General features: G+C 37.1%; 1 protein-coding gene across 1 annotated transcript in view; it reads right to left on the reverse strand.

The window, feature by feature from the left end:
* The window catches only part of ERCC4 (ERCC excision repair 4, endonuclease catalytic subunit), a 37,839-nt gene extending 33,879 nt beyond the window's left edge, over window positions 1-3,960 (reverse strand). The window contains exons 1-2 of the mRNA XM_074280581.1: window positions 3,687-3,960; window positions 1,583-1,763 (exon numbers count right to left, since the gene is read on the reverse strand). Of these exons, the coding sequence (XP_074136682.1) occupies window positions 1,583-1,763; window positions 3,687-3,860 (355 nt within the window). The 5' untranslated portion in view covers window positions 3,861-3,960. The remainder of the gene's footprint in view (window positions 1-1,582; window positions 1,764-3,686) is intronic.
* Window positions 3,961-16,004: the final 12,044 nt, after the last annotated feature.

Raw genomic sequence — 16,004 nt, forward strand, 5'->3', positions numbered from 1 at the left:
ATTTGAATTTTTTTGGATAATGTATATTTTGTGACAGCTACATTGTACAGTAGATGGAGAGTGGTAGCAAATCACTTAACCTTGTTTGCCTCAGTTTTCTCATCTATAAAATGAACAGAATAAAGAAATAGTAAAAACCACACCATATTTTTGACAACTTAAAAAATATATTACCACCTTATATTTATATAATGCTTTACTGTTTCCAAACATTTTATCTCACTTGATTTTCCCAATAACTCCATGAACTAGACATAGAAAGTATTATCTTCATTTTATAACTGAGGAAATTGAAACTCAGAGAGGATAAATGACTTGCTTAAATTTGAGCTAAGACCTTTTTGATTTGATCTAAGACTTGCTCAAATCAAATGAAGTGCTTAAATTTGAGCTAAGAGTAAAATTTAGACTTTGGGAATCCCAGCCCAATACTCTTTTAACTATTTTCTGTACCCTCAAAGCATTTCTAAATCTGGATTATATAGAAATTATAATAAATACTACCATTTCTTGTGAAGAACAATATTTTTATATGTAACATTAAAACTTTTAGAATGTCCCTGATTTTCTCATTTCTGCAAGTTTAACAAAACTGAATTCAGATTTCACAAATTTGGATAGGGACACTTTGTCTTTGGATAATTTAGAGTTATAGGGAATTCTTTTGGAATTGACAGGAACTCCCTCATCAATTCAGAGGGATTGCTTAGTAATCCATACCCCTATGAAATTGCCTAAGGGCACTTTGAGGTCAAGTGGCCTACCTAGTTACCCAGTGTATAGGACACAAGACTTGAAGCCAGGTCTTCCCGGCATCCCCAATATATATGCAAAGTTGTTATGTTAATGACAAATTATTCTTAGTTATTCATTAAACAGGTTTCTTAAGGATTGTAAGGTATCATTAAAAAAAATTAATTATGAGAGTTTTGGTGGGATTTCATTATTTCAGGGTTTTTCTTTCTAATTAGTTCAAATTAGATTCTGTCAATGAAAATGACTAAGAATAATACTGACATCTAGTGGCAATATAAACAAAATAATTTTATTTTTGAACCCAAAATCAGAAAGAAAAAAAAGGAAAAACCTTTTGAAGCAGCAGTAAATGATAGATTTTACAAATTAAGATACCTTGTTACAAAAAAAAAAAAAAAATTAATAGAGAAATAAAATGTTTGCTCAAATTTAGCACCCACACTTTTAGAAAACAGACTATGTTTGAGGGAGGGTTACAATGTATAAAATATAGCTTCCTTTCATCTCCCACTTCTTAATCTACTAAAGATTTGGATGATTTAGTGAAAAATAAACTTTTAGATATATGATCTAGTTTTTTTAAAAACATTCATTATTCTCAAAACCTTAATTTCAAACTTATTAAGCAGGAAAAAATATTTTTTCTTAAGACAGTAGGCAGAAATCTCATTTGATAAGTGAATTTGAGAATTTTTAAATGCCAAAAATTTGGTTAGCAAACAAAAGTAAATATAAATGGCCAAATAAGTCTATTTAACATATATCTAAATCTATATCTATATGTAAGATATAGGGGGAAAAAAACCAACTAAAGATGCATTCTTACCAGTAATCAAATCTGAAGGAATTCTGTCAGTCAAGAAATCTACCACAAGAATTCGACTTGTTACAAAAAGGACACCACCTTGGGTATAAACCTCATATCTACTTCCACTTGCAATTTCATTTGTCACTCGACGAGGAAGGTGTTCAACATCCTCTAACTTCAGCTGATTGATAAAATATTCCTAAAGCAAATCAGATTTCATAAGCCTTTAATTTGAACATTTTATAAATGGCTGCAGATATTAAAATTATAAGGTTACTTTTGTAGGGATAAATGATTAAATTTGACTGGATAAATTGCTCCATTTTTGTGGTTCCCCAATGGCCTCTAAAATTAAATACAGATTCCTGGTTTGGCATTTAAAGCCCTTCATGATCAGAATGTTTCCTTGATAAGACACACTACTCTTCAAAAACCATTGACTTTATTCCATTGGGGCTTCTCAGAAGTTTTCCCCTCTATCATTCCCATTCTCTCACTAATCCTCAATCTCTCCTCATATATTAACTGCTTCTATGCTGTGTACAAATATGTCCCTCTCTTCTACATGCTTAAAAAAAAAGTGTCATCTAACCTAATTATTATTCTCTATCTTTCCTTTTATTAGCTAATTTCTTTTTTCCTGAGGCTGGGGTTAAGTGACTTGCCCAGGGTCATACAGCTAGTTAAGTGTCTGAGAACGGATTTGAACTCAACTCGGGTCCTCCTGAATTCAGGGCTGGTGCTCTATCCACTGCGCCACCTAGGTGGCCCCTGTTAGCTAAATTTGAGGAAATCATTTACACTATGTGTCTAGTTCTCTTCTAAACCTCTAGCTTCCAACCTTATCATTCAGTTTAAATTGCTTTCTTTAAAGTTACCAATGATTTCTTAGTTGTCAAATCTAATGGCCCTTTCTCAGTACTTAATCTTTGAAAGCCTTTAACACTTAGTCTTTTTATGCTTAGATTTGCATTATGTACTGATCTCCAGATCCTAGTCCGTTGCAATTCCACATAGCCAATTTTCTACCAGCCATCTTATTTCCCCTCTCCCAAACGTCACTACCACAGTGCTATATACACCGTGCGTCCCAGGCTCACACCCTTTAGTATCATGCATTTGAGTTGTAGAGACAAAGTGTTGCCAAACTGCGCTGTTTCTACAGAACACCTCTCATTTCATTTTCTCTCTGCTGCTGGGGAGAGGCCCTCATCGCTTCATGCTTCCACTTCTCAGTCAGCCTTTTGTTAAGCAGGGTTTCCCTGCCTCAGTTTCTCCTCCACTTCTCAGTCAGCCTTTTGTTAAGCAGGGTTTCCCTGCCTCAGTTTCTCCTCCACTTCTCAGTCAGCCTTTTGTTAAGCAGGGTTTCCCTGCCTCAGTTTCTCCTCCACTTCTCAGTCAGCTTTTTGTTAAGCAGGGCTTCCTTGCCTCAGTTTCTCCTCCTTTCCGTCCGTCTTCCACAGACCTCGCAGTGACTCTCCCGAAGTGCAGGCCTGGCTAGGTCACTGCTTCTTACCTCCAACATCACATACGAAGCCTGTTTAGCATTTAAACCCCTTCACTCCGTGGCCCCATCCCGAGCTTTCTCATACCTGATTTCCCTTCACCTATTCCACAACCCAGCGAAATTGGCCCCCCTGTGGCTGGTATGACGGGACCTTTCATCTTCCTGTGTTAGCACAGGCTGTCTGTCCCTCGTGCTTAATGCTCTCTCTCCTCCCGGCAGTCTTCCTCTTCTACAAGCTCCTTTCCTAAGTCTCCCCAATCCGCTTTTTATTCAGTGCTTTCCCTCTGGGAGGACTACCTGTATATATTTTCGCATCGTGTGCATCTCCATTCGTCTCTGTTTTTGCATCTCCATTCGTCTCTGAGACCCCCATGAGTCTCCTTATCTTCCTCAAACCTCCAAGAATCTCCCCACGTCCCTCACACCCCGAGGGATTCCCCACCTACTACCGCTGCTACCCCACGGATCCTCACGCTCTCCGCACTCCCGGGGGTCCCTCCTCCTCCGGCTCCTCCGCTCCCTTCCCTGACTCTAGCCGCAGCCCGCCCCGACTTTCTCTATCTGCCTCCCTCCCGCTCTCGCCGGCTCCCCTCGGCCCTCGGGCCCCGGCCGCACCTCCTCAGCCGGCTGGGTGTTGAGCACCAGCACCAGGCAACCCGGGTGGCAGTGCAGCCGGATAAAATGGTACAGGAGCCTGTCGGCACCGAGCCCGCGGGCACACACCACCAGCCCATCTGTCTCCAACAGCTCCAGCACCAGTTGCCGCTCGTACTCCAGAAGCGGCGCCATCGCCGCCCCTAGGAGCCGGTACCGGAACTTCCGGGTAACTCTTCCGGGTGTAAGGACGAGTGCCCCAGTGCTGAGGATTCCCGGGCCGAAATTTGCCTGAGCCAGTAAGCCGGGTCAGGGGCGAAGGGAGCGGAAATGGAGCTAAAGCAGAACGACGACTGCGGAAAAGGCAGCTAAGGCGGAGCCGGAGGAGCGCCTGCACGCGAGCTCCGAGGTCCTGGCGGAGTCATCGTCTCTGGGCCCGGACCTCCGCCTCCCCTTTCCCTCTGAGCCTCATCGCGGCTGAGACAGCCCAGGCCCACTCCGTTCCCCTCAGATTCCCCCCAGTGCTGCATTCCACATTATACCGATTAGTACTCTTCCTGCTTCTACTCAACTTGGAAACCTGGCCCACTCCATATTAGGAGAGAGAGCCACCAAGACTCGTTACTTTATTTTTTAAAATTGGAAAAGAAGTAAATTATCCTTGGTCCAGTCATGAGGAATTGAGAAATCAATTTTGTGAAACTGTCGTTAAATGCAACGACGCTAGAATTAGTGATTCTCTCTTGTTTGTCTGCTTGGGTGGGGGTCAGTATTTCTTTTTCTTCTGTTTCCATTTTAAATAAACATGTAGTTTATCAGGATGTAGTCCTAAGTCTCTCTCATCCTCCACCTTCCCCTTCTATCGATGCAGCATTCGTTTGTGTGATTTAAAAAAAAAAAAAAGACAAAACAAAACAAGTCTGCGCTATCTTATTTTTTGCCACAAGAGGGCCATCTCTGGTCGTATTTGAATTCAATCATTTTAGAAAATTTAAGTTCCAAATCTGCAATTTTTTTTCCTTCACCCAGCCTGCATTGGAAGTTTAAAAAATAAGTTATGTGACATTTACTATCATATATGATTTTCTTTCTTTTTTTTTTTCCCTGAGGCTGGGGTTAAGTGACTTGCCCAGGGTCACAGCTAGGAAGTATTAAGTGTCTGAGATCAAATTTGAACTCTGGTCCTCCTGACTTCAGGGCTGGTGCTCTATCCACTGCGCCACCTAGCTGTCTCTATAGATGACTTTTTGAGATGAGTCACAGACAAGATTTAAATAACGGCTTCCCAATTTCAAGGGTCTACAATGACTATAAAATACATAAATGTGTGTGTGTATGTATATTTGCAAAGAGTTAAAAAGAAAAGTAAGGAAGTGAAGGCAATGGATAGTTTCTTAGGAGTTTGTGAAAAGAAGTTAATATTTAACTAGAGCTTTGAAGTAGGGTCTAATGATAGTTTTTTTGGGGGGAAGGGAGACCTTGGGTATGTTTATGATATTTGGGAAGGAAAGAGTAGATAGATCAAAGACTTAAGAGGGACAGACAGAAGGACACAGACACCCATAGGCAGAGGGACATACAGCCGTTGAGAGGTGCAGAGGAAGAGAGAAAATGATTATGGTGGCAATTTGCTGGCAATATGCTGGAGAGAGCAAGAGAGGATGACATCAAAGGGAGAAGTGGGTTGGTGAAGATCAGGCTCATTTTATCTAAAATTAGACTAAAGGAGGAAATGGGGGGAGGGGTTTTGTGTGGGGTAATTTGGTCTTTAATCAATGTATCCCCTTTCACCAGGTTTATGATACAGTTATAGAAAGCAAAGGGCAGATAAGTTAATGAAGCTTAAATATACTGACCAAGTGGTTTTGACTCTTCCAGTACCGAGCCACCAAAATGATGGAGTTCAACTACCAAAATTATGGGGTATGTGGTGATACCTCCAAAAGATTAGGGTTAGGGGCTGGTGCTGAGTCATCTCAAAAGAATTTGTAGGCATCGACATCCTCCCAACCAAGGGGCAGAAATGTATAGTGCTGCTAATAGAGCACTAAATACATAAGGATTTTTAGTAAGGAAAAAGGTTTTAGTAATCAAGAAGGGGAAAGCTATGTTCCCTAGAAGTAACCACCATGGAGTGAGATTACACTATTTACTGCCCTGCTAAATTCTTTAAAAAGTTTAGCAGAAATTGTACACTATTTCAAAGCGTACAGCAAAACAACTTTTTGGACATGTATACGTATATTGTATTTGATTTGTACTTTGGCATGTTTAATATGTATTGGTTGACCTGCCATCTGGGGAGGGGGAAGGGAGGGGAAAAATTGGGACAGGGGGCTTGGCAGTTGTCAATGTTGTGAAGTTGCCCATGAGTATATCTGGTAAATAAACTATTTTTTAAACTATTATTTAAACTATTATTTAAAAAAAGAAGAAGTTTAGCAGACTAACACCAAAAAAGGCATTAGCAAAGGAAGAGAATTACAACATTGACTATTGGGCTAACCCACCACTCTAAAAGGGAGTTAGCATCCACAAAAGAGTTAGCAAGGATCTACAGTATGAGCAGATTTTTTACAGGGGAAATGTCACTTAAAGGGATTGACATCATAACTTGACTTTCTGATTGAATACAGTAAAAGTGTAATTTCCAAAGACCTCCACCTCGAGTCCCCTTGAATAAAAGCCCTATCTAAGAACAATAGACCCACTAAGGCTCAGATGATCTCATCTGTGTCCTTGTTTGCTGGCCTCAGAGAGTGTTACAATCCTATCAGGCTTAGGCTTCAGACTTTATCTGCTAATGCCCTTCTGGCATTTTAAATGTAAAAAATATGCTTGAAATCTTTATTAAGTTTAAACAAGTGGACAGTTTCCTTCACTGAATTTGAAAGGCAATTTGGTCATTAGAGGGAAATGTGTGGGGCAATGATTGGCTATATCTCAGGAGATCCAGACCAGATCATTCCAGAGTAGGGAAAAAGAGAATTTCTTTCCTAGGTCTACCCATCTGCCTTGGAGTTTTGCATGGGAGCTAAACTTCATCTAGTCTTTCAAAAGTTTGCGTGTTTAAAAGAGTTTAGGACACAAGTGAGAAAAGAGATATATATTCAAAGATACAGTCATTCCATGTCAAACAACTTTAAGATGGTCAAAAGGATATGAATAGACAATTTTCAGCAGAAGAAATTAAAGCCATTTCTAGTCATATGAAAAAATGCTCAAAATCACTATGAATTAGAAAAATGCAAATTAAGATAACTGTGAGGTATCACTTTATAGTTCTCAGACTGGTTAAGATGACAGGAAAAGAGAATAATAAATGTTGGAAGGCATGTGAAAAAAATGGGACACTAATGCATTTAACAATGGAGTTGTGAAGTAAATTATTCTGGAAAGCAATTAGGAACTAAAGCCATAGGGTCATAAAACCCTACATATAATTTGATTGAGCAGTTTCTCTTTTGGGTCTGTATCCCAAAGAAATCATAAGAGGGAAAAGAACCTACATGTGCAAAAATGTAGCAGCTCTTTTTGTAGTGACAAGGAATTGGAAACTGAGAGGATGCCCATTAGTTGGAGAGTGGCTGTATAAGTTGTGATATATGAATATAATGGAATATTATTGTTCTATAAGAAATGATGAGCAGGCTGATTTCAGAAAAGCCTGGAAAGACTTAGCCTGATGGTAAGTGAAGTAAGCAGAAATAGAACATTGTATGCAGTACAACATTATGTGATGATCAATTGTGATGAACTTGGTTTTTTTCAAGGATGAGGTGATTCAAGCCTTGATGTGATAGAAAGTGCCACTTCTTTTGGTTCTTGTTTGTTATTTGTTGGCTTGCTTGTTTTTCTTCCTCATGCTTTTTTCCCTATTTGATTTGATATTTCATGTGCAGCATGAAACATGGAAATATGCTTAGAAGACTTGCAATTATTAAACCTATATCTTGCTGTCTTGGGGAAGGGAGAGAGGGAGAAAAATTTGGAACACAAGGGTTTTCAAAGGTAAATATTTTTGCATGTATTTGGAAAAATAAAATGGTATTAAAAAATGGTAAAAATGGTAAAAAAAAAAAAAAGAAATCTTCAAGGAAGCAGATCTATAGTTGGATTATCTTTTCTAAAATGTTTTCAATCTCCTAGGAAAGGGGGAAATCAAATACAAAAGAGAGACAGTCATATTGTCAAGAAGCTTGTATTTGTGGATATAATACATATATAGAAGTAGTGACTAGGGAAAGTATATTTGTTCTAGAGATTCTGTTATGGGCCAGGAATTGAAACAAGGTGCTAAGTCAGTGTAATGGATAGAAACAATGGTTGTTTAGCATAGTGCTTAACAGTTCTCTAGTTCAGAACATGTATTTAGTACTTACTATAGTTCCACAAGATTCACACCTATGATGAGAGAGATATAAAATCGTACAAGCTCAGCCAGATGGAGAACTAGGGAAGACCAGAGAAGTGGTGACAGTCCTCCTGCCTCCCCCACAGAAACCAAGACACATTCAGGAGAACCTCAAAAAGCTGGCAGAAGCAGAGAAGACAAAGGACTAGTGGCAGGAGCTTAAAACTCTGGGAACCAAGGAGAGAGATAGGCCTCTAAGAAAGCTAACAGGGCCCCAGGAAAGGGAACAAGACTTGGAAAGAGACCATAAAGGATTTGCACCTTAACTCCTGGCTGCACTTGTGATTACTGAACTGAAAGGAAGGCTGCCTCCAGAGACTCCAAGGAAACCCCAACAAGAGAATATTATGTTTTAGAGAAGAATATTCAGTCAGCCAATAAACATTTTACTCTATATGGGCTAAGCATTGTGCTAGGCACTGGGGAATACTACTAAAGATAAAAAAAACAATCCTTGTTGTAATGGAGGAGACAACAGGCAAACAACTATACTACATATATACGTATATATTATATATATGTGTATGTATACACAATACACTTACACATATATTATTATTGTTCATTCTTCTTTTATAAAGACCAGTGACATCATAGGTGATGTTTTGATTTAGTATAAATTGGATTTAAGTGAGGGAGTGAGGCAGAGTTGTTCGTTGTCAATCTCCCTCTTCCAGAGTCACTGAAATCCAATGGTAAGAGCAAAGATCAGGACAACTGGCCCTGTAATGCAGTGGATAATGTTGGTATCTTCAATGTCTGAGCAAACTCTAAGCACTTTATAGCATCTCCTTTCAGCTGCCTTCATGATTGTTGGAACAAATTGTTCTCATGTTCCCATTCTGCTGAGAGAAGTCTTCCCATGCTTGGGGTAGATACCTTTCTACTTCACTGGCTCATTGGTTACTCTCAACCTGGTTTAGCCAAGCCTTCACACCAGATGTGGAACACTCCATATACTCTATGCACACATATATGGACATATACATATATTATATATGTGTGTATACACATGTATGTATGTGAACATATGTATATATATGTATTTATGCAAAGTAAATTGGAAGGCATAATTGTGTTCATAGACAGTAGAATTTAAGTTTTGTAGACATGGGGAACAGTCAATGAACAGGCATAGAAGGTGGGAAGAGGTAATGTGATGTGAAAGGAAAAAGGCCAGTGCTTCTGGCTTTTAGAGTATGTTAAAATGTAAGAAGAATGGAAAGATAGTGGAGAATTCTCTTGACCTTTTTCTTAAAAGAGGCATACCTATCATTGAGGGACCAAAGACTATAAGTCAAAGATAAGGAGTTCAGACTGAAATTAAAAATATTTATTAGACTGCTAAGGAATCTTCTCTTGCTAATAGCAAATTGAGATTCCTGGGGGTATAGATTTAGTTTTTATAATCTTTCAGTCTTGTATACAGCCAATCATTAGCATTCTGAAGCAACTGAGGATAGATTAAGTAAAGCTTTTCCCAGGAGAAGGAGAGGCAGAGAAAGAAAGGATCAGCCAAGAGAGAAAAAGGGGATTATTTATAATATAGCTGGCAGGATTTATTACCAGAGTAAGAAAACATTTCCTGTTCAAGGTCAGGAGACAAAGGAAAGAGACAAATGCCTTCTACAATTGTAAAAGAAGTCTTTTTAGACAAAATCTTAGAGCCTTTTATCCAAGGATCACAAGTAGTTTTAGCAGTGATTGAATCCTTTTCTTTACCATGTCCTTGTATGAAGTTGAGAATATTCTAATATTTGGCCACCATGTGGTTGAGGGAATTTCTATATTGTTAGTATACCAAGCTGCACCAAACAATTGCGATTCCTATTTTTTCCCCCATGGAAAGGATCAGGTGACAAAAGGTTTTAAATGCCAAAAAAGGATTTTTTCTATTTGATCTTGGAGGCAGTAAGGAGAAACTGGGTATTCCCATTCCCCACTAAGGGTGATGGGGAGAGAGGAGAAGGTGTCATTGTCAGACTTAGTAAGTTTAAGAATATCTATTTAACAGTTGGATAAAGGATGGACTGGAGTGAAGTGAATCTTGAAGCAAGGAGACCAATCAGAAGTGAATTACAATAATCCAATCCAGGCATAAGGTGATGAAACAAGGGTTGTGGGTGTCTAGGAGAGAGAAGAGGAAATGTAAAAAAAGACAGACGATAGAAATGACAAAATTTGGCAGTGGAGTTTTTGGTGGAGTCATCATGAGAGTTGAGGATAGCATCAAGGTTACTGATGTGACTGGGAGGATAATAGCATTCTGGACAGTAAAAAGGGGAATTTGGAAAAAGGATGTCTAAGTTGTTTGTGAAGCACTGCAGTTCAAAGAGAGATAAGGGCTAGGCATATAGATGTAGAAACTGTCTTCATAGAAATAACAATTGAATCCATTGAAAAGTGGGAAGGATTGTAAATGGAGCCATAAGAAAACTGATTTCTTTTTTTAATATCCCTTCCTTTATAGTTGGTGAGTTGCACCACACTTTCTTGATGCTTTGGTGAATGAGATATGAGGTATGGGTTATCTAGATAATCTTTATAGTTCTACAGTATTTTATAACTGACCATCTCCTGGATACTTTTTTCTCTCAGTGTTTTGGTGAAGTTGTTTTCTACTCTCTTGGTTCTCTTCCAACCTCTCAGACCATTTCTTTTCAAGCTATGCCATAATCTACGTCCCATCCCAATAGATATTATTGAAGGCCCTATGATATAAGACTTTTTTGTTTCTTTCTATATCTATCCTTTGTCTTGACTAACTCATAAGCTCTCATGGGCTCAGTTATCTCTTTATGCAGATGACTTCAATGTCTATTTGTTTAGTCTTTCATTACCAACTACTTTTTGGATATCTCCAGTTATATGTATTTTAGATAAGCATCATAAAAAAAATACCTAAAAAGAATGTTGTGAAGATCAAATGAGAGAATATTTTAAAAGTGTTTAGCATGGTACTTAGCACATTTTAAGTGCTTAGTAAATGCTTGTTCCCTTCCTCTCAAATACAATGTGTCAAGATGAAACATTATTTTTTCCAAACAACCTACTCTTTTAAATTTTCTTATTTCTGTTAAGGATTTTGTTATCTTTCTGCTTACCCAGGATCACAGTCTTGGAATCATCCTTGATTCTCCCCTACCATACTATATCTACTTAGATCAAGCTTTCATGATCTATTACTTCCATAATTATACTGCTTTCCTAATTGGATTACCCCCTCCCCCCTTTTAAGTCTCTACTTTCCAATGTATCCTTTCATACAACTGTGAAAATAGTCCTATTAAAACCCTATTTGACTAGTCTATTTCCTGTTTAAGAATAATATTGACTATCTAATGCCTGTGGAATAAATACAAATTTGGGTTAGCAGTGACACAATCTAGCTTTAACTTTATGTTTCTTTCTTTTTATTATATGCTTTATTGATACTTTTTGCTTCTAGATCACTAGCCATTTTTGAATATTTTTCATTGCCATTCTTCTTCCTGCCTTATAATGAACCTTTCTTTGTAACAAAACAGAAGTTGAATCAATGCAAAGATATAATGGCCACTTCTGATATTATAATTATATTGCTTTGTTTTGTATTCTGCTCCCAAAATTCTCTTGCTCTCTAACAAGAAGAACATTTTCTCATTATTTTCTCTGGGGGCCAAGATTGATCATTGCCATTATGCAGTATTTCGTTTGCTTTTGATGTTCTTTACTTTTATGTTGTTACAGATTGTGTGTGTGTGTTTTTCCATGGCTTTGCATTATTTCACTCTGCATTCATTTATACATACCTCTTCCTATTTACCTGAAATACTCATATTCACTTGTTTTTATGATACAAAAATATCCTATTATTCACAAGCATCAATTTTTTTCCAGACATTTCTTAATTGATCAGCATCTTTATTGTTTCCAGAATTTTATTTTCACAAGAAGTGTTGCTGTGACTCAATAATATGAATTCTGAGTTAAAGGGAATTCAGCCTACCTTTTTCTGCTTTATGTACCTTGTTCCTCTTTGTGAATTAGCAAAACTGACCTTGGCTATATCTTGAATCTGGTTCTCCATCTCTATACTTCCACCCAAATTATTTTCCTTTCCTGGAGTAAAATGATTAATACTTATTCTGATCTGCTTCATGATCAGTGTTTTCATACTCTTAAAATTATCTGTTTACATGTTGTGTTCTCTCCAGGAGAATCTAAACTTCTTGAGTTTGCGTATATTTAAAAAAATGTGTCTTTGTGTTCCTATCATCAAGCATACAAAAGTGAATATTTAATAATACTTGCTGGATTACATTAAGGTTAGACAGCTTAAATCATCAGAAAAAAAATGCAATAACTTCTCCATCTCCAAAGCTGCTTAGCTTCCATTCTTTCCTCTTTTATACCTTCAACTTTCCTATATACACAACATAGATACATAGAAACACACACAAATCATATGAAATTGGAAGAAACCCAGTTCATCTTGATTTCCATTTCTACTTCTAAGTTATTGTTGCTTATTTCATCTTTCTCCTTTATTAGACAACAAAGTTTTTTGTGTTTTTTTTGTTTTTTTTTGAGGCTTCAGATTTACTCTTTGCTCCTAGGTCAAATTATTTTCTTTGAAGGCATGTGAACTTTATGATTTCTCTGAGTTTTACACATAGAATTGCCTGAATTGTTGGGCATCTAGACTCTTGTTTAGCTAGCCTAAACTTCCTTTGCTCTACTTTGTTCCTATCTTATCCTCCTGTCAGGTGAAGTCAGAGTGATTTTTTAAATTTTTATAACCCCTTTCTCCTCCTCATTGTTTAAGTCAGCCCAACTGGAGGACATGGAATTCAGTTGGTCATCTCCATATTTCACTGTCTTTCAATCATTAACATAAATATTATCTTGTCCATTTTTTCCCTTAAAAATGCAACTACTGGCATTCTACTAAAAAACGAGAAGATAATAATCAATTATTTTAAATTTTTAAAAAATAGTTTTCAAGTATAGGGAGCATGGTATAATGGATGGAGAACTAGACTTGGAGCCAAGAAGGTCCTTCCTATTGAAGCTGCTAGATGTGTCATTATGAGTAAGTCATTTAACTTCTCTATGCCAGACAACTCTGAGACTATATATATTTAATCTTTGTATAGCACTTTAAAAGTTTCCAAAGCACTTTGAAAAATTATATCAGTTGATCCTCATAACAATTCTGGGAAGTAGGGTAAGTGCCTGACATTAGATTTGAACTCAGGTAGTTCTGATAGTTGCCTCAAATATAAACTGTAGGTTTAGATTTTATTCTAAATTGCCAAGAGTATATTGATCTGCATTTTGGTAGAGGAAGTTTCTTGCCAGAAGTCCCTATAACAATGAAATTAGAAGAATGGTTAAAAAAATTACACTAGGAACAGAGGATAAGAAAAAAAAATATGCTTTTATTCAATTCTAGGATCCATTGTTTGGTGATACATATACACATATGGAATTAATTGTATTAAAAAATTGCCCAGATAGCAGAAAACTCACATAAATGCTTTGAAAATGAAATCACCTGCATAGTAGTGTTGTATTATGAGTTAATTGAGAGTATACTTATCTGGCTAAATAATTATCAATCATAGCTACAAAGGAAATTTTCATCTTTAAAACCAATCTCTCTTGGAAAAATGTGAGTTTGATGACAATTTTTTTTTATTTCTACTTTTTGACAAGCTATTAATCAGTACTAGGAAAGAAAAAAAGATACAAGCAAGAAATTGAGAGTGAAAGTCAATTACCTACTCATCTGCATCATGACAAAAGTCTTTCTTGAAAACTGATAATGATTCTTGTATGTGTTGCAATTAACCTTTTGTTATTGATTTGCAGAAAGCTATGGGTCTTCCCATGGGAGAAATAAGTCTTTAGTTAGACAAAGCTTTACAGGACTTTTTCACATTCTAGCTGTGTTCTTTCCAGTTTTGTACGTAGGGAAAATAAACTGAGCACAGTACTGCCAATAGGGAGGAGGAGATGAATAGCTCTTTTTTGTTAGATCAAAGACAACTTTATATGTGTTATCTTGTCTAATTTAGCAGTATGGTTAATTCAAATTTTACATGTTTTTACCATATAGACAATGCACCATCTTAGGTGCAGAGGATATAAAAATGAGAATGGATGTTCTTTATTCTCAAGTAGTTTATAATCCAGTAGGGAGAGTAAAATATATACCCCATGAAACCTTTCTATCAGAGACTCTCTCCTAGTATATAAGACCTACGTGTGTGGGACAAAGACCACCACCTCAAATAAATCAAGAAGATTTCTCAAGGTAAAAACAGAAAGGAATTTCATTACAATCTAGCAAGAAAGGACATCTCCCTCTCAACAAGCAATCAGTCATACAAGGAGAAGCAAGTTATAGTAAGCAAAGAATGATTACATACAGGTCTGGGTCACACTCCCTATAGACTGGGATCTTTGTCCTAATTAGTCAGGACAAATGACCTCACATTCCAAGTCATAAATGAGGGAAATACTTCCAAACCAACCACATCTTTAAAATTACTAAATTACCTCATATGGGAATTTTAATGCCGACGTGAGAATAAAGTCTCACAAAGAAAAGAGCTATATGCCCCCCTTCTTTGTAAATATTTTCTGGAGAAAGAAACTTGGGCCTGGGGCACAGCTGATCTTCACTCAATTTTTAGAACACTATCTGTATCTTGTGAGACAACTTTTACAATTCTCTTCATTCATATGTATACCCTAGAAACTTTTTACTTATTTGACTTATTGCCCCAAACCCAGTTGGAACTTGGAAATGATAGTCTTCTTTTTATCTATCTATCTATCTATCTATCTATCTATCTATCTATCTATCTATCTATCTATTCATTCATTTATTCATTCATTCATTCACTTATTTATTTATTCATTTATCTATCTATCTATCTATCTAATCATTTATTCATTTATCTATCTATATATCTATTTATTTATTTTCCTGAGGCTGGGGTTAAGTGACTTGCCCAGGGTCACACAGCTAGGAAGTATTAAGTGTCTGAGATCAGATTTGAACTCTGGTCCTCCTGAATTCAAGGCTGGTGCTCTATCCACTGCACCACCTAGATTCCCCTAAAGTCTTCTTTTTAAAAAAAATTGTTGGGGCAGCTAGGTGGAGCAGACCTCCTCACTCTCTCTGTAGTTCTCCTTAGATCTCTAATCTTTTTCTGAGGCAATTGAATCAGATTATATGTAAGTTGTTCACTTGTGTCTGACTCTTGATTACCTCATGGACCATAGCTTTCCTGGCTCTTTTGTACTCCACTCTCTTCCAAAGTTTGACCAAGCTCATGTTTGTCATTTCCAAGTTGCTCTCTATCTACTTCATCCTCTGCCATCCCCCTTCAATCTTTCCTAATATCAGTCCATTCTCCTCACTATGTGGCTTAAGCTTCAGTATTCAACCTTCCAGTAAATAACCTGAATTAATTTTTTAAAATATCCACTGCATTTGATCTCTTTGCTGTCTAAGGGATTCTCAAAGTTCTTCTCCAGCACAACAATTCAAAAGTACAATATGTTACAATATGATGTATTCATAGGAAACAGAAAGGCATGAGAGGTTTGAGAAAGATCACTTTTAGCTGAGGAGGTCAGTGACGATTTCATGGAAGTAAAAACTGAGATGTGGAGGGATTATCTCTCTTCACTTGTCTCATGTAGGGAGATGTATGGTAAGGGGAAAGAGGTATGGCAGGATAGGGCAAGATTGGTTGGGAGTAGGGAAGATGTCATGGAGAAAGTGACATTAGTTCTGGGCTTCAGAGGATGAGTAGAAATGTATTTATTTTAAAAATTATTTTATTTTTTTCAATTACATGTAAAATTAATTTTTAAACATTCTTTTAATTTTTTTTGTTTTCAGAATCATTCTCTCTGTCTCTCTG

This window comes from Sminthopsis crassicaudata, chromosome 1 (genome assembly GCF_048593235.1).
Source record: "Sminthopsis crassicaudata isolate SCR6 chromosome 1, ASM4859323v1, whole genome shotgun sequence".
NCBI classification, from domain to species: Eukaryota; Metazoa; Chordata; class Mammalia; order Dasyuromorphia; family Dasyuridae; genus Sminthopsis; species Sminthopsis crassicaudata.